The sequence below is a fragment of the Heteronotia binoei genome, chromosome 7 (assembly GCF_032191835.1).
Source record: "Heteronotia binoei isolate CCM8104 ecotype False Entrance Well chromosome 7, APGP_CSIRO_Hbin_v1, whole genome shotgun sequence".
NCBI classification, from domain to species: Eukaryota; Metazoa; Chordata; class Lepidosauria; order Squamata; family Gekkonidae; genus Heteronotia; species Heteronotia binoei.
The window spans coordinates 63565911-63587521 of NC_083229.1; the positions used below are offsets into that span (position 1 = coordinate 63565911).

The window sequence follows — 21611 nt, forward strand, 5'->3', positions numbered from 1 at the left end:
TCTTGCCTTACTAACCTGTTACATTTCCTTGAGGGGATGAACAAACATGTGGACAAAGGAGACCCGATAGATGTTGTTTACCTTGACTTCCAGAAAGCTTTTGATAAAGTTCCTCATCAAAGCCTCCTTAGAGAGCTTGAGAGTCATGGAGTAAAATGACAGGTCCTCTTGTGGATCAAAAACTGGCTGAGTAATAGGAAGCAGAGAGTGGGTATAGATGGGCAGTCTTCGCAGTGGAGGACGGTAAGCAGTGGGGTGCCGCAGGGCTCGGTACTGGGTCCCATGCTCTTTAACTTGTTCATAAATGATTTAGAGTTGGGAGTGAGCAGTGAAGTGGCCAAGTTTGCGGATGACACTAAATTGTTCAGGGTGGTGAGAACCAGAGAGGATTGTGAGGAACTCCAAAGGGATCTGTTGAGGCTGGGTGAGTGGACGTCAACGTGGCAGATGTAGTTCAATGTGGCCAAGTGCAAAGTAATGCACATTGGGGCCAAGAATCCCAGCTACATATACAAGTTGATGGGGTGTGAACTGGCAGAGACTGACCAAGAGAGAGATCTTGGGGTCGTGGTAGATAACTCACCGAATATGTCAAGACAGTGTGCGCTTGCAATAACAAAAGGCCAACGCCATGCTGGGAATTATTAGGAAGGAAACTGAAAACAAATCAGCCAGTATCATAATGCCCCTGTATAAATCGATGGTGCGGTCTCATTTGGAGTACTGTGTGCAGTTCTGGTCGCCGCACCTCAAAAAGGATATTATAGCATTGGAGAAAGTCCAGAAAAGGGCAACTAGAATGATTAAAGGGCTGGAACACTTTCCCTATGAAGAAAGGTTGAAACGCTTGGGACTCTTTAGCTTGGAGAAATGTCAACTCCGGGGTAACATGATAGAGGTTTACAAGATAATGCATGGGATGGAGAAAGTAGAGAAAGAAGTACTTTTCTCCCTTTCTCACAATACAAGAACTCATGGGCATTCGATGAAATTGCTGAGCAGACAGGTTAAAACGGATAAAAGGAAGTACTTCTTCACCCAAAGGGTGATTAACATGTGGAATTCACTGCCACAGGAGGTGGTGGTGGCCACAAGGATAGCCACCTTCAAGAGGGGTTTAGATAAAAATATGGAACAGAGGTCCATCAGTGGCTATTAGCCACAGAGTGTGTAAATATGTGTGTGTGTGTATGTGTGTATGTGTGTGTATGTATATATATATATATATATATATATATATATATATATATATATATATATATTTGCCACTGTGTGACACAGAGTGTTGGACTGGATGGGCCATTGGCCTGATCTAACATGGCTTCTCTTATGTTCTTAACAGCACTCCCAACTGCATACACTGGCCAGTGCTGTTGACGAAGGGATGCATAGGTGGTGCAGGCAATTGAACATGTGCATTAGGAGTGCTTGCAAGCTGGAGAAGAATACACAAACAGATAGGTGCATGCAGGTGTGGGGGTGAGAGGACCGCCCACTTTCCACCCCCATTTTGGCTCAGCATGAGTTTCAGAGAGATTTTTCTGAAAATGAATTTACTTCCAAAGAAGAGATTTTTCTGAAAATGAATTTACTTCCAAAGAAGAGGCAGGTTTGGGGGAGTGCCCTGGAAGTGACATCACAGGAAAAGGTGGAGTTTTGGTTCATTGTGCCCCAGAAGTGACATCACTTGGTCCTTGACACCACAGAAAATGACATAATTCTTGTCTCCTAGCTCTACCCCCAAATTTTAGTGGGCCACACAGGAGAAGTGTAAAAATAACTGGGCCACGGGGAAAAAGTTTGGTAAACCCTGCCTTAGAGTCCACCCTTCAAAGCAGCCATTTTCTGCAGGGGTAATACAATAGCACAGGTACCGGTGATTGAAGGATATTTTCTGCAGGGGAGCTGATCTCTGCCAGCTGGAGATCAGTTGTAAAAGTGGGAGAAACAAATTAGAAGAGCCAGTCAGATTATAGTCAGAATGCTTCAGTGTTATTCTCTGGTTGGCTGCAGGTAATAGCATTGCATAGATTTACAGAGGTGGCCAACAGTAGCTCTCCAGATGTTTTTGCCTACAACTCCCATCAGCCCCAGCCATTGGCCATGCTGGCTGTGACTGATGGGAGTTGTAGGCAAAAAAACGTCTGGAGAGCTACTGTTGGCCACCCCGGATAGAAGGTGAGCATATAAAGTGCCTGTCTTGGTCAGGAGTTCAAAATAGAGAATTGCAGGTAATGACTTTTCAGGCTGGAAACCACACTACTTGAGAGAAAAGCTGCCAAAGTCAGTAGAAAAGTGAAGTAAAAAGCACATGAAGAGAGAAAGAATAGAGAGCTTATTTTTTCTGTGAAACCAATTCTTGGTCAGTCAACACAACTGATCAGCAGTAAGTTCAGACAATCAGTGTCCATGTTATTCATTTAAGGAATGTCTTGCTATAAAATGTAGGATGGGAATTAATTCACATGGATTCTAAAAATACTACTACACATATTCATGGAGCTTCTAAACACAGATGTTGTTTATCTGTATCTGCCAGGGAAATTAAAATGAGTGGCAGGGTCTTCTGTGACCAGTTTTTGAACTTCCTCGGGGTATATGATTGGCCACTGGTACAGACCAAGTGCTAGATTAATTGGCCTCTGGTCTGATCCACTTCAGCAGTTCTTAGGAGTGTGTGGGACCAAAGAGGCAGCAGTACAAGTTTACTAGAGTTTTCAGTCCTGGCCAGGGTTCCTAGGATCAATGTGCAACTATGTAAACTGAGAACTTCAGTTTATATGATTATCACATCAGCCCCACTCTTAAAGCAGCATGGCTGTTACATGAGTAATGGGTTACAGCAGATGTTTCACAAAGAGCTGTCATTTTTAGCTGTTAAAACACTAAATGCATTCAGTGTTCTCCCACTGGCAGATAGGTGAACTTATTTGCTTTATAAAATTGAAGTCTTATCCTTAACCTTCCAGCGCAGAATAAAAAGAAAAGGCAGTGAAAGCAACTGATATCATCTTTTGAAAACTACATGACAGAGGCACCAATTACCTCATTACCCACTGATAAGGTCTTCTGAGGCTGAGTTTGTTTTGTTAGGTTTTATTTGATACAAGTGGTACATTCACAGGCTTTGAAATGGATTTCAGTTTCAGGTAATTCAGCAATGCTAACAGCTATTAATTAATTAAAAACAGCAGATATTACTTGCTAATAATGATCTAATGCTTTTGCACACAGCAGATATAATGTGCTGTTTAATGAGATCCTCAGGTGTGCTTCTTTCCAAAGATGTTCTTGGAAAAGTTGATGCAGTTTACCGAATTTTGGGTGGAACAACTGATGATGCTCCACTTCCAGATTTTATGGCAGCTTATTTCTTGAGCAGAGTAGGTAGATACAATACATTTAGCAGATCTTCTGTCTGCATGACACTGAGATAACAAGCCCAAGTCAAGGTACTGGCTTGGACCTCTAAAGCCTAAAAAGCTTGGGAATGTGTAATGAAAAGTGTTATTTGCAAATGAGCTAGCTTAACTATTTAAATCAGTTGGAGTGGATTTCATGCAGGTCCTTAGTGTCCAAGCTATTCTTGCAGTTTTCCTTGTAGCGTAAAAATGTGTGAGGTATTAAATGTTAACCAATTTCATGGGAGTGATTATTTCCCTTAGTGTTTCCATCATGACTAGAGTAACGTTCAAATTATTCACTGACATGAGCACAGGTTGAGTGTTTCTTACACAGGACAGGATCCAATGAGCTTTTCTTCCAGTGAAAAAGGCCCCGAGAAAGGACTTATGCTGGAGATCATCAGACTTGTGTACACAAAAGCAATGTAAGATAGGGGCTGCAATAAAGAAAGGAGTTTCTTGAGACTGAGATAAAAAACTGGCTGAATCCAACCCAGAATAAGACATTAGTGCATGCAGTGTGAGCATGAAAATGTTTCAGTGTGGGCAGAGATTGATTCTGTCTCCCCTACAAATGGCTGACTAATTTAAAGCATAATAATCATTCTCTACGCAGCTTAGTTCATATATAAAAGATACTTCCTGTTTATGAAATACTGAAGTCAACTTTTTCTCAGTGCTCAGGAAATTAATCTTATAAAAGAAGTGAAAATTAATTGAAAGTTAGTACATGTTTAGTTTTCCCATCATATATCTTTGTGTTTTTATATTAGGGTAATCTGTTGTTGGAAGGGAACATGGTATAGCCTGATCTCATCAAATCTCAGAAACTAAACAGGGTTGGTACTTAGAAGGGAAATCTCCAAGGAAGACTAGGGTTGTCAGGTCCCCTCCCCCCCTCCGGCCACCAGCAGGGAATGGAGGTCGGATTGTGAGATCTTGGTTGGGAAACTCCTGGAGATTTGGGGGTGAAGCCTGGAGGGGTGATAGAGACCTCAGCAGGGTATAGTGTCATTGAGTCCACCCTCCAACGCATCCATTTTCTCCAGGGAACTGACCTCTGTAGTCTGAAAATGAGCTGTAATTCCAGGGTATCTCCAGGTCTAATCTGGAGGCTGGTATCCCTAGCAAATGAAAGTGCTTCAAATTTGCCTTGGAAACTCCTTACTGGGATTGCTATAAGTAGACTTCACATACACTATCTATTATTTATTTATAAAAATCTTTAAGCTGCCTCTCCAGGACCTGCCTAATGTGGATTACAGAATAAAAAACAATACAAAAAATACCCAAAAAGATTAATGGAAATATATTTCTTAGGTGGAAAGATAAGCCAATATTATACACAGCATTTAAGAAAGGGGAAGGAAGGGCAAAGGAAGAAGAAGAAATGGCAGAAGTCATGTTTTCCCCTGGGTCCCAGACTGACTCAGAGAACTGACCATGAGAGCAGGCTGGGGAAATGGGCAATACAGGGGTATCATTTTAGTGCTACATTGCATCTTTAATTGTGTTTATTTGTGTTCTTTTATCTCCACTACCTGGCATTACATTTTATGACAAACATGGCCCGGCCCAATAAAGTCCCATTTATGTAAGATCCAGCCCTTTTGTCAAATGAATTTAACATCCCTGGGTTATGACATACATACAAACACATACTCCCAAACATCATATAACCACAGCTAATTTTTTTCTTTTCTATTTTTATATTTTGTCTAGATTTACCCCAAACATGTATCCCTTTTATTGCTTTCTGATTCAAATACTTTCACGTCTTCCATAAAAGTAATTCATATATTCTCAGAAAAAGACAAATACTTCTGCCATTTCTTCCTCTTCCTTTCCCCTTTCTTCCCCAATGAAGGGAAGGCATTTAAAAGGAGTGTGGTCCCTTTAATTGTGATGGCCAAAACTCCCTTCGGAGTTCAATTGTGCTTGTCATAACCTTGCTCCTGGCTGCACCCCCAAAGTATCCTGGCTGCACCTTCGAAGTCCTCAGATGTTTCCTGCGTCAGACCTGGCAACTCTCCTGCCTAGGGAGGTGGTAAGCTCCCTAGTGCTGGCAGTCTTCATGCAGTGGCTGGATGAACATTTGTCAGGGGTGCTTTAGGCTGATCCTGCATTGAGCAGGGATTGGACTAGATGACCTATATGGCCCCTTCCAACTCTCATGATTCTATGTATGTGTGTGTGTATGCATATACATGATGTTAGCTGCCTTGAGCCCACTGAAGGATAAGCACAGACATTTAATAAATCAGACAAATTATAACAGCACTTCTGATTTAGGTGCCTGTTCTGCAGAGGCTGGAGGAAGTGGCAGTATTGACTGGGATTTCTAGGAAAGCATTTAGACCATCTTGTCCTAGAAAAGCTGATAGAATAGGGGAAATTTTTTTAAAAATCAATTAAGTACTCTGATCTGTCTGTAACTTTCAAAGCAGAACAGTCCCAGAGTACAAGAAATGCTACAGTCCTACTGATATATATACACACACACATATATCCATCATCATCATCATCATCATCCCATCAAAACAAAAATTGGAAAAGATATTCATTTTAAGGGAAATGATCTTTTGTCCTATGTAGATCAATTTATATAAATTTAGTATAATATAAAATATGTTACTGGGAGATAACGTACTTGGCTTATTTAGTCTATTGATGAGGCTGAGAAAGCAATAGCAAGTAATTAATGAGTCCCTCTTTCCCATCTCTTTATTTTGGTTTCTGAAGGAAAACCTGAATAATAGGGGGTTGTATAAAGGAATGAAAAGGGGGCTGTGGAAGAATGAATCATCCTTCCTCCAGGACTTCCTCTAAATCAAGGCAGTGAGGCAAAGGAAGGAGGGGAAAGCATCTACAGAAGTGTACAGATTGACACAAAAATACTGGCCCTCTGTATTATAAATTCAAAAAGAAAAGCTTCTTTTACAAGCTGAATATTATTTGTTTAGAGGTATCCAAGTTCCTACAAATACAGTAAGCTCATGGTTATGACTCTATGCTATGTTGTCTCAAAACTAGGCTTCCCAACCCTCCCGCCCTGGCGGGGGACCCCAGGATTTCCACCCTCTTCCCCCGCTCCCCCCAAAAAGGAAGCCGGGGGAGGGGGGAAACGGTGCAGGCGAGGCCTCCGCACCCGGAGCGGATGAGGCCTCTGCGCCGCTGCTGCCCCCTCCCTGCCCACCGCAGCTGCTCCTCCGAGATAGGCCCAGGCTGAGCCCATCTCGGAGGAGCAGCCAAGAGGCGGCAGCAGCGAAGGGGAGGGCGAGGCAGGCCAGGAGCATGGCAAGCCACGAATCCGGGCCCTTCTAGGACCCGGACTCACAGCTCACCACGCCCCCGGCCCACCTCCACCCCCCCCTCCGATTCCACCCCAGAGGCGGAGCGGGCGAGGCCGCCGCGCCGCTGCTGCCTCTTCTCCGCTCGCCATGGCTACTCCTCCGAGATGGGCTCAGGTTGAGCCCATCTCGGAGGAGCAGCCACGGCGAGCGGAGAAGAGGCGGCAGCTGCGCAGCGGCGTCGCCCGCTCTGAAACGGGGCGGCTCGCCACGCTCCCCGGTGCCGTTTCCCCCCCCTCCCTCCTAGCTCCACCCCAGTTTCTCCTGGCTCCACCCCCAAAGTCTCCAGATATTTCTGGGGTTGGACTTGGCAACCCTACTCAAAACTGTTGAGGATTGTGACATGGTTCCTTATTTTTGAGAAAGGTATAGTATATGCATTTGGCCTTTTGCTGAAAATTAACAATGTGAGTTAAGAAAATGAGAATGTAACCCTGTTCAAACACCAATCCAGAGTGCCTTGTTTACTAGTCCACATTACTTAGCTCCAGTGAGTTATCTACCACGATTCCAAGATCTGTCTCTTGGTCAGTCTCTGCCAGTTGCTATGCTAAAACTAGATTGGAAATTTCCTTCCTGTATTTCTCAACAGCCCACCAAGTGTATCTCTTTCGGATTAAGCTAATCCATGCTCATAAAGTGGCAGCTGAGGACAGAGGCCTCAGTAGGATAGCTAACCTGCAGGTGGCGGCTAGTCATAGGGTTGCCAGGTCTGTAATGGAAAATACCTGGAGATTTTGGGCATGGATCTGGGAGACGGTGGGGTTTGGGGAGAGGAGGGGCCTCAGCATGGTACAATGCCATAGAGTACCCAGCTTGCTGGGGGGAAGGCAAACCACCCTGTAAAAGTCTGCTGTGAAAATGTTGTGAAAGCAATGTCACCCCAGAGTCAAAAATGACTGATGCTTGCACAGGTGACTACCTTTACCTTTATCACCTTGAAGTGGGACCAAACCGGACTCCAAAGAGCTAACAATCTTAAAAACTGTTATCACTTTTGGGATGGGGTCCAACCAGACTCCAAGAAATTTACAGATGGAGCCTACAATGGTTATACATTGTAGACTTTAGCTACTGGTGAATGTTTGTGGTGATTCCCACAAGTTCTTGCAAATAGGGATGCTAGCCTCCAGGTAGAACCTGAGGATCCCCCAGAATTACAGCTCATCTTCAGACTACAAAGATCAGTTCCCCTGGAGAAAATGGATGCTTTGGAACTCTATGGCATTGTACCCCACTGATATCCACTGAGGTCCTTGTCCTCCCCAGACTCCACCCCCAAATCTCCAGGAGTTTTCCAACTGGGAACTGGCAACTTTACCTCCTCACCCCGCCTTCACACATAAAAACTGGGGGTAAAGATAGAACTTGGCAAAATTGTCTTTCTTAAAGTTTGAAAAACAACAGTTCTCTCAAAAATGCTTCATAAATTACTGTATTTTCATTTTAGGTGTTCTGCAAACTCCTCAAGTCAATTAAATATTACAGAATGCATCTGCAAAGCTAATATGTCATCTGTTTGTTCCACTGGCCTAAGTGGACCTAGATAGCCATTTAACTCAAATCAGCTGCTTAAGACTGTGGTTCCCAGATAACAGACATTCACAGATATAGACAGCAGTCCTAAACAGATCTACTAAGAAGTAAGTCCATTTTATTCAGAGGAATCTACTCTCATTTAAAAAACACTCTTAGGATTGCAGCTTTAGTTAAATACCTTTAATACTATATAGCTAACCTGTCCTTGAAATTACATATTATCTAATTACCTATATTCCAGTTTCTAATAATAACATATACAATGTATTGCGCTTTCTAGTTCTGAGATTTTGAGTTTGCAATCTTGTGAGCTTCTTGTGAGTTTCACTACTCTATTTTTTACTACAAAAGACATAGGACCATTCAGACATCACTCTCAGCAATAGTAGAAAGTCGGGCCTTTTTTGTAGAAAAAGTCCAGCATGAACTCATGTGCTTATTAGGACACACGCTGTGACACCAAGCTAGCTGGAACGGCATTCCTGTGAATTTCCTGCTAAAAAAAAGCCCTGGTACTGGTAGAAAGTAACAACATGCAAAAATCCAGGCAAGTTAGGCTTACATGTGCACCTCACTTCTCCTTCCTCGCCCTTCCTTTCTTGCATGGAGAACTGTGGTTAACAAGTAACTCTTATTACCCACCATGACTGTAGGGACACAGGTTAACCAGAACCCTAACCCTGAGAACTATTTTCAGAGAGGAGCAGGCACTAGGAAACAGACCAGACCATGGGAGCTAAGAGATGCTGATACAGGCCATTGTTGTGCCCTACATTTTGACTAAATCTCCTCATTATGCCAAGTAATAGTTGTGTAGAAGGCTATATTATATGATGGAAGGTATTCCTGAAAAGATGCAAAAGAAAACAATTATTGATTTGATTCCCTAAGAATGCCAGCATTGTACTATTAAACTGTGGCAAAAAAATGCATGTAAAAGCTCAAATCTTTTTTAATATCAGAATTTATGTTTAATTTAAATCTATACCTCAGAGATATATGTTCATTTTCTGAACAAATGCCCAGTTTCCGGGGGGGGGGGGTGCAGAAGGTAATGTGAATTTCTAAAGAAACCAATTTGAATTTCCAATGCTTATTTTTTAAATTTAAAAAATCAAGGTTTTGCACAGATTTTTAATTTTTTGTAGTTTTCACTTAGTGGTGAAGAACAACTAGTTTGTGCTTTGGAGTCACTGCCATGAGGTATGTATGAGCAAGAAGAACATGAAAATCACTGAGGCAGGAATAAAAAGTACAAAGATTTATTTAAGCATTGGTTGTTTTAAAGAACAATTCAGCAGCACAGGTCTCAGACAATCACAGGAGAAGCTTCACTTAAACTAGTTATAAATTCATGTTGTAGTCTGAATTTGTTCATGTTGTTACTAGTCACCAGCAGGTTGGATCCTTTCACACAGAGAGAGAGAGGGCATTCCACCCACATCAGCCTGCCCTTTCCAAAAATTCAGACTAAACAGCACCAGACCTGCTCATCACCAGAGACAGGTTTCAAGGGTATACTGTCCTCTCCCACTAGTAGAATTAAACTTCTCTGTCAGATTACCAGACAGAACTATCTGCTCTTCTGCTAAGGCAGACCAAAACTGACTGTGGCTGTGCTTCCCTCCAGTCTTACACACATACACACACACACTGCTGATTGGATGCTGGAGCAGTGTTCCCATAGGCTCAGGAGGAAAACAGCTGGTTGGCAGGGGCAGGTTAGCCTCCTGTCTATCACATGGACCCAAATTTCCTTTGGCACAGGGCTAAAAACAAGCATTTATCAGAGCAGCTTGGTGCTTAATGACAAATCCCACAAAGAATTAAAGTGGAAAGGAAATTTGTTTTCAAGCTTCTAAAGGGATTAAGATAAATAGCATGAAAATATTTAAAACCAAAAAAATATGTACTGAAAGAACTTTTATAATATAAAAGATTAACTGCATAGCATGAGGAAATACTTCAGTACCTCCAGCCGGCATCACAGATGAATACATGGTGTTGTAATAGCAGAAGTGGTTTGAATTTAAGACTATGGTAGTGATTTTGCCTGTTTTTGAAAGTCTGCATTTCTCTAAAAACTGGATGTTGTTGTGCCATTCATGACCTCAAGAACCAAATCTGTTTTTGAACAAATCCTTTGATGGTTTGAGCTTGATTTATTTATCACACCATAGCAATATATGCCAGCACCTGTTTGTTCCAGCTATTAGTCAAGGTGACACAAGAAGCACTAACACAGCCAATGTCGTTAGAATATTATTAATGCAGAAGTTAATAGTACTGTAGGTTAACTTTATGACCAATTAATCATGCAATAGAATTTCCACCAGAGGCACAATACTATACATGTCCATTTAAATTCCCAGTGCCTCCTTCAAATGACTGCCTTTAAGTTTTACTATAAATCAATGAGCTGTAGAGTTAAAATGAAACCAACAGGTTTGAGGGCAATGTTCTGAAGCATGGGCTGTATAGGGTAAGAACTCTCTTACCTCCATGGGAAACGCTTTAAAATTAACAGTGTGTTCAGAGCCACGCTGATTTTCTCTACCCCAGTGAAATCGAACATCATGCAGTTCAAATTCATGTCCCCGAGGTAATGGTCCTCCTACTAGCACTGCAAAAGAACACAAATTGCAGCAAGTGACATTTGTGGCCAGCACTTTTCTGAAAACTTTCTCAGTAAACAGCAACACAGTTATTCCTCTTAAAGATACTTTCCACATGGGCAGACTTGTGTGGTTTCCCTGTTGCTGGTGTTACTGGAAAAAGCAAAAGAGATGATGAAAGTGGATACTGTGGCAGGGAATAGAATTGCCATTTGCTTGCCACTAGTGAAGAAACTCCCATCAGCATTCCCCAGTCCTCTAACAGCGCTCAATGGGGCAGGAGGGGGGAAATGGGGATTGTGAAATGGTGACCTGACACTGCAGTGTCACTTCTGGTGACATAACTGGAAATGATGTCATCATGTCACAGAATACTCTAGGAGTCACCTGAAACTGTTGCTTTTTACAAGAGTTTTGGATGAATCCTACAGCATCCGGCAATATGATGACATCTCTTCCAGTTATGTGGACAGAAGTGACATCAGGGCATTAGAAGATCACTGTTAAAGTAAGTCCTGCCACCATAAATCTCCCAAGGATTGCTAGCCAAGGGAATCCCTCCCCCCCTCCAATTTTCTTCCTGCCAAGGGCTGGCAACCCTAGGGAGGATTTTTAATCCTAGCGAGGATTTTTATTGAATGAACTTGCAGCTATGTCTTTTTACTTAGAAGCAAATCCCACTGATTTCAGTAGGGTTTACACTCAGGTAATTGTACCTAGAGTAACAACCTTAGCTCTTTTTGCTCTGTGGCTGCAAACTTCTTTCCAGGGTAGGGCTTTCTTTTCTTCTTTCCAAGGCTATATTCTTTTATAGTGATGTTATATTCTTCTATTTACAAGGTAGAACAACTTGTTATAATGAAAGACAAAAGTTGTGTGCTTATGTCTCTTAGGTGTACATAGCCGCACCATGGGCTCTTAGGTTTTTCTTCCTTTTACACCTGAAACCTAATGCAATCTGACACATTTCAGACTGGCCTTCTTCAGTGGTCAAGCACAGACAGTACACTTACAGTGTAATCCTAAGGAGAGTTACTCCAGTCTAAGCCTATTCATTTCAATGGGTTTAGAACGGAGTAACTCTCCTTAGGATTGCACTGTCAGGCTCAGTATTGCATAATATTACAAATAGTTAATCAATGCAGGACCAAAAAGGAGTTCTGTTGAAAAGGGAAAAAAAATTATTAACAATTTGTATCCAATATCTAGTCAATGTAGATATTTTGCCTCACATCATTGTCTACAACCTTAGTAGGTAATTTTAATCAGTCAATTTTTATACTGTTTTACATTTACAACTAGTTATTGGATTCATGCAAAGATGGCCATGATAAAGGACAAAAATGGGACCTAACAGAAGCAGAAGAGATTACGAAGAGGTGGCAAGAATACACAGAAGAATTATACAAGAAAGATCCCAACGTCCTTAACAACCATGACAGTGAAATTGCTGACCTCGAGCGAGACATTCTGGAGTGTGAAGTCAAATGGGCCTTAGAAAGCATTACTAACAACAAAGCGAACGGAGATGACAGTATCCCAGTTGAGCTATTCAAAGTCCTAAAACACGATGCATACATTATGTCAGCAAATTTGGAAAATGCAACAGTGGCCACAGGATTGGAAAAGATCAGTTTATATTCCAATCCCAAAGAAGGGTAATGCTAATGAAAGTTCAAACTATCGCACCATTGCACTCATTTCACATGCCAGCAAGGTCATGTTAAAGATCATACAAGCTAGGCTTCAGCAGTATGTAGATTGGGAACTACCAGAAGTTCAAGTGGGGTTTCGGAGAGGTAGAGGAACTAGAGATCAAATTGGCAACATTCGCTGGATTATGGAGAAAGCAAAGGAGTATCAGAAAAACACCTATTTCTGCTTCATTGACTACGCTAAAGCCTTTGATTGTGTGGATCACAACAAACTGTGGCAAGTCCTTAAAGAGATGGGAGCCCACCTCACAAGTCTCCTGAGAAACCTATATAAGGGTCAAGAAGCAACTGTCAAAACAGGATATGAAGCAACTGATTGGTTTAGAATAGGAAAGGGGGTTCAACAAGGATGCATATTGTCACCCTGCTTATTTAATTTATATGCAGAGTACATCATGTGGAATGCTGGCCTGGATGAAGCACAAGCCAGAGCTAAGATTGCTGGGAAAAACATCAACAGCCTCAGATATGCAGATGACACCACTCTAATGGCAGAAAATGAGGAGAACCTAAAGAACATCTTGTTGAGGGTGAAAGAGGAGAGCGCAAAAGTAGTCTTAAAACTCAACATCAAAAAAACAAAGATCATGGCATCCGGCCCCATCACACTTTGGCAAATAGAAGGGGAAGATATGAAAGTCATGACAGACTTCACATTTCTGGGATCCAACATCACTTCAGATGGTGACTGTAGCCAAGAGATTAAAAGACATTTGCTCCTTGAGAGGACAGCTACGGTGAACCTAGGCAGTATAATAAAAAGTAGAGACATCAGCCTGCCCACAAAAGTCCATATAGTCAAAGCGATAGTATTCCCAGTAGTAATGTATGGCTGTGAGAGTTGGACCATAAGGAAGGCCGAACACAGAAGAATAGATGCTTTTGAGCTGTGGTGCTGGAGAAGAATCTTGAGAGTCTCTTGGATTGCAATAAGATCAAATCAGTCAGTCCTAAGGGAAATCAACCCTGACTGTTCCCTGGAAGGTCAGATGCTAAAGCTGAAGCTCAAATACTTTGGCCACCAAATGAGAAGGAAGCACTCACTGGAGAAGACCCTGATGCTGTGAAAGACAGAAGGCAAAAGAAGAAGGGGACGGCAAAAGATGAGATAGCTTGACAGCATTACTGATGTAACTAACATGAATCTGAGCAGACTTTGGAGGATGGTAGGAGGGCCTGGCATGACTTTGTCCATGGGGTCGCAAAGAGTCGGACTCGACTGTGCGACTGAACAACAAAAATTGGATTGAGTCATATCAAGTTTCATTTGTGTACATTTTACAAATTTATCTTGTAATGCTACAGCTGAACCCATAACTGTTTTTAAATTATGTAATAAATACAAGTATTTTTTATAATTCTGCATTGTTTTCATGTTTATGTTTTAGATTTATTGTTTTTAGGAACTGGCTTCCGGATTTGCGCAAAGGAAAGAACAAAGTGTAATTTCTACAAGAAGCAAACACACATAACAGTATTTTTCTCAACAATTTAGCCTTGGCCTATAGCACACAGAGCAACTTTTTAAAGCAATAAATGTGAATATCACCAGTACAGCCCAGTACACAACAGGTACTTTACTTGCTTATGTGAAAATATCATAGTGACAGAGGCCTAACTGACACAGATTGAGAGAGATACTGACTGGATGGAACAGAACAGAGAAAGTAAACATAACGATCCCTTAGCAGATAATCAGTTTAAAGGGCTTCTGCTGCTAAAGCCTACAATGGGGAAGAGGTAAAGTCTAGAGAACCCTTAAACTGGCTTCTCCAAATATAGGATTCAGCCATGTGGCTATAGTAGAGAGTGGATAATTTATGAATTAGAATTGTACCTAGAATACACAGAGTAAATTATATGGCAGTTGCAAGTGTCAAGCTAGGATGAAATAAGGTTCCTCTAGTCTAGTGATAAGGAGTGATCTCTTTGATCCTGTGGCACTTGCTATCTATTTGGGGGGCTTCTGTATATTCCTCCATAATAGAAAACGCAAAAGTTGCCGGGTAAATAAGGGTCTAATAGTTTAAACTCTTCTTTCAAGAGTAATCATGGGGGGGGAAGTTTAATTATGAATAAGTTGTGGCAGAGCCAGAACCCTCCCCATGTAAGATGGGACTATGACCTGTGGCACAGATTTGATCTGAACGAGTGATCTAGAAATCGATGTTCTTCTAAGTGGAAGTGAACATGTATGAAAGCCTTGACACCAAAGTGATCTAGTGTAGGAATCAACCAGCAGGAGTCTTTGAGGGGAGTTACTTTTAATTAGGTGGGCATGATAGACCTCAAAGGTGGTGGGGGGGGAGAAAGGCAGGAGGCTGGAAACTGAGGGCAGGTTGATTATTCCAGAACTTTCCCCTGATTTCTGGTGGTGACTTGAGGTAAGATGTAATGAATAAGAAATTGAACAGTGCCCGTGATATAGTAGAAGAGAGGTTTTAGTACAGTGTTTTATTTTAAATTCTTTATCGTTCATATGTTATACTTTAAAAACACTAAAATAAAATCCAACCCAAGTTTTCAGAAAAATGGACAAAAATCTAAATAAGGAATATCAGTGCAATCTGTAAAGGAAACAGTAAGACTGAATGAAGAGGGGAAAGAAAGCCAAGCTTTACTCTGTGTATGTAGAAGTTTGACTATATTAACTTTTCTCCCAGCATCAATTTTTTTTTCTTTGAGCCTGTATTAATAATATAATTTGTTTTGTGGGAAAGCTAGTGTGAAACATTTGGATAAAAGATGTTGAGGTTTCTGGTCTTTATTACTTCCTGCTGAGGAGATTTTTCATAGTCTGAGGCAAAATGCCAATTTGCCTTGGATCCTGTTTATAAACATCACCCCTTGAAGCAGAGAGTCTTAGTGCTTCCTCACAGTTCTTTCTTCCTTTGATAAAATCCCTCAGTGGGAAAATGCCAAACTGAATAAAGAAGAGTCTGGTGACACCTTGAAGACTAACTAATCTATTGCAGCAGGAGTTTTCATACACAAGGGCTTGCTTCAGTGGGTGCTCATGCTGCAATGAATTAGATAGTCTTTAAGATTCTACAGGACCCTCCATCTTCTTTGCTGTAACCCACTAAAAGAATACTTTTGAGAAAGTGGATGAAGTATCTGTTCAGTGTCTTCTGTTTGCAGAATATGCACATCTCCACCTGCTGCTACACTAAGTAACTCTCTTCATTGCTGAATGATTATTTGGAGAGAAGGTATAATTCTATGCCAGTATCCTTCATGCTAATCTCTTCTGAGATAAGAGACTTTTATATAAATGAACAATGCTAATAAGACTGGTATAATATGGATTTAAGTGTATTTTGTTTCTACTGAAAGATCATGAGATGCTAGCAGCAAAATAATATAGATCTTTTTCATACAGCCTAAGTATTCCGGTATGGCAGCTGGTCAGTTACTGAACAGTAGCGGGTTTCTGTTGGCATTTCAGACAGACCCGATTCAGTAACTGGTTGCTACCGGAATACTCTCACCTTTTCACACAGTCCCGCGGCTGTCCCGGTAGTGAGGCATGCCTGAGTCGTTACTAACAAAGAGCAGCTTCTTCCACTTTTCAACCCCTCCTTCCAGGTTGAAATCGCTATGGGGCGCTGTGTGAAATGTCCAGTATCTAACCCGGGAGCAGTTTTCGCGCCCTTTTTCACCCACCGGCGCGCGATCTCCGGCTTTTTTTGGGGGGGGGAACGTCGGCTAAGATTGCTATAGTGCTATAGTGACATATCACAACAGCATCACCATAGATCGCCGCCGCTGAAACATGGAAACTTATCTCAATGGAGCCTAGCCATCTCTATGGTGGTGCTGTTGTGATACGACGCTATAGCGCTATAGCACTATAGAGGCAGAAAAATCTTTGCCGGACGTTCCAAAAAAAAAAAAAAAGCCGGAGATCGCGCGCCAGCAGGCGAAAATGGCTAGCGCTGGTGGAAGCGAGATAAAAGCGGAACAGTGTAAAATGGCTTGCTTCAATCACGGAATCCTACCGAGAAAAAAAACATGTGTCTGAAAACTCCCATCCCTGTCTCGGATTACTGCAAGGCGGCACAATACCGACTCCCTTCCGGCTTCCACTGGTAAGTGTGAAAAGGGCCATAGTGAATTCCAGTTTAAAAATCTTTAATTTCCTGCTATTGTAGTAATGGTGACCACTTCAGACATTCTCCAGATGAGGTGGAAATTCTCCAGATGAGGTGGAAAAAGAAGAATAAGTGACTTATACTTCATCTTCCCATGCATCTGTATCTCTTTCAAAGACTGATGATATATACAAACCCAGGAAAAGATTTATATTCTATGTCTATATCAGTAGAACTGATATCTCCACTTTGTCATGGAGATACATATGTGTCTCTTCCCTTTATATCTGGCTGTGAAGTGAGAGGATGTGTAAAACCACTCATACTTCCTCTCTTGCAGCTTCTGAAGGATGTGTGAAGCAACCCTAAATCAGTGCACCAAACCTTTGTCCAAATCTGAGCTGCAAGTTTATTATGTGGGATCTATCTATTTCATCCTCAGAATATGCTGCTGGCCAGCTGGCTACATACATAATAGAAATTTCCCCTCTTTTTCTCCAGCTACACCACAGTATTTAGAAATAAAAGGCCAAGGATACTAATGTCTGAGGCGGATATTCCACAGAGGAGGCCCATACACAAGAAAGGCCAGTTCATATGATCTGATAAGAACTCATGAACTGCTAGTTTGCTTCTGGACATAATTCAAAGTGTGGATTTTTTTACCTTTAAAGCCTCAAACTGCTTAAGGTCATCTTATTTCTGTGCCCCACCTCTCAAGGTGAAGTAGGTGATAACAAAAGACAGGGCTTGTCCAAAGACAGGACCTTGTCTGTGGAATTCTGTTTGAAAGTGTACCTTGTGCCTATGCTATTGTCAACAATTTTATTTGCTTGGGTTTTAAGTTGAGCTTCTTCCTGATCATTTTATTGTTGATTTTTCTGCCTCTATTGTTTTATATACAGTCATTTTTTATTGGCTGGTCCTGCATTTTGATGATACTCCTCTTGTGCTTTCTACTCTGACTGATGGTAGCCCTCCAGGATCTCTGGCAGAGAAAGATAGTTCCCAATACCTGAGATGCTAGGAATGCAACCTGAGATTTTCTGCACACAGTGTATGCTCCATCACTGACTGAGCTGAAATCCTACCTTTGCCTTCTTTTTTTGACACACACCCCTTTAAAGGGAATAATGAGGATAATTTATGTAGGAGTATTAAGGGTTTACACGAGGAAGCATGTAGTCACATTAAGAGTGGATTGAGTACTACATCTGCATAAATTCGGGGAGGGAAGTGTCCATATATGGGAAACCAATAATAGTGAGGTCAGCATGTTTTGGAAACCAGGGAAGAGATTGGGATACCTAAACAATTATAAATGGAGACAATTCACCCTCATGGAATTGGTGGGAACTCTAGGAATTCATCCCAACCAACAACTTGTCCTGAGCCTTAGCCTTATCTGCAACATGAGTGGAGAAAGTTACACTAACTTACATTACTGCACAAATGTCTGAGAAATATTCTAGCTACTCTATAAGTGAGAATGATTTTTGACTACTCTAAATACTGTATTTCAACTACAACTAGTAGTAGTAGTACTACTACTGCTGCTAATACTGTGATGATGACAATGTGATAGTCTAGACATATTCTTTTAAAAACTCATAAATAGTGGGAAAGCATACCTGATTTGGATTTTAAAAGGATCTGGACTGAGTGACCATCATTGATGACTTCACAATCACGGCATACAACGTAGTTTGGTGATAAACGTACTTCCAGCAGTTTAGGGTCATATTTGGCTTCTCTTGAATTCAGGTTAATAGGAGATTGGTATTCTCCATTAGCATCAGGAAAGACTAATCCCCACTCAACTCCTGAAAAAGAAATTAAATAATGAAAAACAAATGTATTTCCATATATTCACATATTACAGATTGGAATGGAGATTTAGACCAATCACTGTACAGATAAAAGTTTTATTTATTTGTTTAATTCAATTTATTGGATGTCCTTCCCTGTGAACAAGGCTCAGGGTGACTTACAACTATATATAACATGTTTTAAATTAAAGACATTAAAACCAAGTCCAAATAAGATCAGGTCTCATTACAAGATGGTGGGGGGGGGGAGTTATAGTTCCTGAACCTCCTTGGGGGTGTTTTAGGAGTGCGGAAGAGTGTGAGAGTGCAGGCTGTACGCTGCCCCGTCACTGTCCTCAATCAAATGCATAGTTCATAGAAAAGTTCATATAAAGTTCTAAAAATCATTCTGGTCCTTCCAGCATGAAGCAAAGCAAACCTTAGGTACACCATGTCAGAAATATCTGTACACCAGGGAATGCATTTGATATAAGAATTCTTGATTTCTTAAGCAAATGGCCATTCTATGGAAACACAAAACCTCGTATTCTCCAGCCAACCTGAGATGGAGTAAAAGTTTCTTTTCAGCCACAATCATGTCAATCTATTAACGCCCAAGTACATCTAGGTGTTTTTTGTTCATTTGTTTAAAAGATATAGCCCTCTGTCACCATGTCTCACAAACAATTGTTTAAACAAGGCTATCATATTAAACATCATTAGTCCAAGTCATACCCATTTCTTTAGCTATGTTATGAAATACTGTTTGGATTATTAAAAGACAGAGAGCTTAGAAATCCCTTTATTTCACCATGGTCTGTGTTCACTGAGCAGTGAAAGAGCAACAAAAGCCATTCATCTTTGTGTGTGTGTGCAGATGGTAGCACTGTCAGGTTCTCAGAGCAACAGTGTTTGAGATTCAAATACTGCAACGGAATGTGTAAGTTATTTGTACAAAAGCTACTGTTTGCCTTACCTTCTGAAAGAGAGAACTAAAAAAGGAATCCGTTATATAGCTTTCAAATCTTTTTTACCTCAATACAAAACATGCACATTGTGGCTAACATAAATAGAATACAAGTTGATATGCTCAAATTACACCTGACACTAGGACAGCATTACCAAAATGCATTGATGGCCAGAATAAATGTGTACTTTACCTTCACACAACTTTCTCTGTCTCACACAAAGAAATATCTCCCTCCTTCAGACCTCTAGCAGCTCACAGACTCTTACCTTCCTCATAGCCCCACTCCACAGTCTCCTCTTTCTCAGGCAAGGGCTCAGATTCCTCAATGTAGCTCTTGTCAGCCATTAGCAAGTACTCAGCAGCTACTCTGTCTCTCTGAGTGCTCTGAGTCCCTCTGTGAGGCAGCTTTGCGGAAGTCTGTTTTCAGACAGGCTGTGTGTGTGTGCGAGAGAGAGAGAGAGTTGCTTTGTAGAGCAGCTGAGCTTGTAACTGTATAACAAACATATTCCAAAGCCAAGCTGATTGCATGTAGGTGACAGCCTTTAAATTATGAAGGAAATATGGATGCATTTTTTACCTTGTGTTAGTGCTACTTGTTTTTAGATGCTGTGGTCTGAAATGGGATATTATTAACCAGTGTAGAAACTACGCACAGTGAGACAGAATATGATAAACCAAACCCAGACACTACAGACAGACGAGCAAGCTGCAAAGAAAAATAGATGTTTCAGGAGAAGACACTAAAACTAGTATGTCCAACTGGGTGGGATATGTATAACTTTAGACCTGATATAGAGAACCATATTTTAAACAAACTCACTACAGAATTGTATGGTTGCAACTTGTAAGTCCTTGTGCTGCAAAAGGGAAATGTTGCATTTTTGATGCAGATAAATTTGTTCTTACAGTATGATGTTGCTTTAGTTTTTTGTTTTGGTGTGGAAAGCTCTAGCTCCTGTAATACAAGAATGTTCTTTTATTACTAGACTACCTTTTGTCTTTGTTTACATCTTGATTTTTTTCCACATTTGGCTGTAAAGATCTATATAAACTATTTTATTTTATAGATGGTGAACCGGTAGCTCAGTTGACAACATTGTGGTGTGAGCATCTGGTTGTTTGTTTGTTTTAAAAAGTGTGGTATAACCCGACAAGAATGACACACGATATTTGTTTAAAATGTTAGTACCCTGCCTTACTTCCAAAGTAAGTAGAAAGCCTTAATGACCTGTAGGTGACCAATAAACACTTCAAGCAAAACAAGATTTAGTATCAATAAACCCAACAAATTAAAGTTAATATATCCGATAATATAACTCAAACGCCAGCAATAATACAAGCCCTCGAAATTCTATCTGTCCACCACACTTTTATTCTGCCCTTTCACCAAGAGGTTATGTACATGGTTCTGTTTTTCTACATTATATCCTCACAACATTCCTTTGAGGTATATGAGACTGAATTCTCTTTAGGAGGAAGTAATTTAGAATAAATAGGGTGGGGTAGGAAATTATGTAGGGAAGGGTTAATCACCCTTAGTGTCTCAACTCTACACCTCTCCCGAGGTTACTTTTCTAGGCCAAAAACATAATTGGGTTCTACTGTGTGTCCTAAGCTACTGTGGGTACTGCAGAATACCCAAGGGCAAAATGTGTATGTATGGCCTTTTAAGAATGAAGGCAGGATGCATGTATTTTTAGCTATATACTACTAGAACAATGTTGGGGCAAAGTTTTCTCTAAGCTGTGCTAGGGGGTGCTGGCACACAAAATTTTAGCTGGCAGCACAGGATTTTTGCCTCAGCCCACAAGTTTCCACTCCATTGAAAAAAATGGAGGATGGGAGCACCTCCATCTGGGGGCCATAGAATTGGACTCGTTGGTTCAATCTTTTTTAAACTGGGGGGGGGGGGTGAGGAGAGGCACCAGGAACACATTTGCTGCAAATCTGGTGCCTTGACCTCAAAAAACAGGCCCCCAGAGCCCCAGATAACATTGGATCAATTCTCCATTATAGCCTATGAGGCCCATAGGCTACAATGGTGCTGTGGAAAATCAATTTTTACGTACTTCTATTAGGCTTTTCAGTATGATTTGTAAGCTGCCTTGAGTCACAG

General features: G+C 41.2%; 1 protein-coding gene across 2 annotated transcripts in view; it reads right to left on the minus strand.

Moving 5' to 3' along the window:
• CA8 (carbonic anhydrase 8) overlaps nt 1-19916 on the minus strand; it is a 76723-nt gene extending 56807 nt beyond the window's left edge. For both annotated transcript variants that reach the window (XM_060242964.1, XM_060242965.1), the window contains exons 1-3: nt 19762-19916; nt 18349-18540; nt 10792-10916 (exon numbers count right to left, since the gene is read on the minus strand). In XM_060242964.1, the coding sequence (XP_060098947.1) occupies nt 10792-10916; nt 18349-18540; nt 19762-19840 (396 nt within the window). In that variant the 5' untranslated portion in view covers nt 19841-19916. The remainder of the gene's footprint in view (nt 1-10791; nt 10917-18348; nt 18541-19761) is intronic.
• Between the last annotated feature and the right edge of the window lie 1695 nt (nt 19917-21611).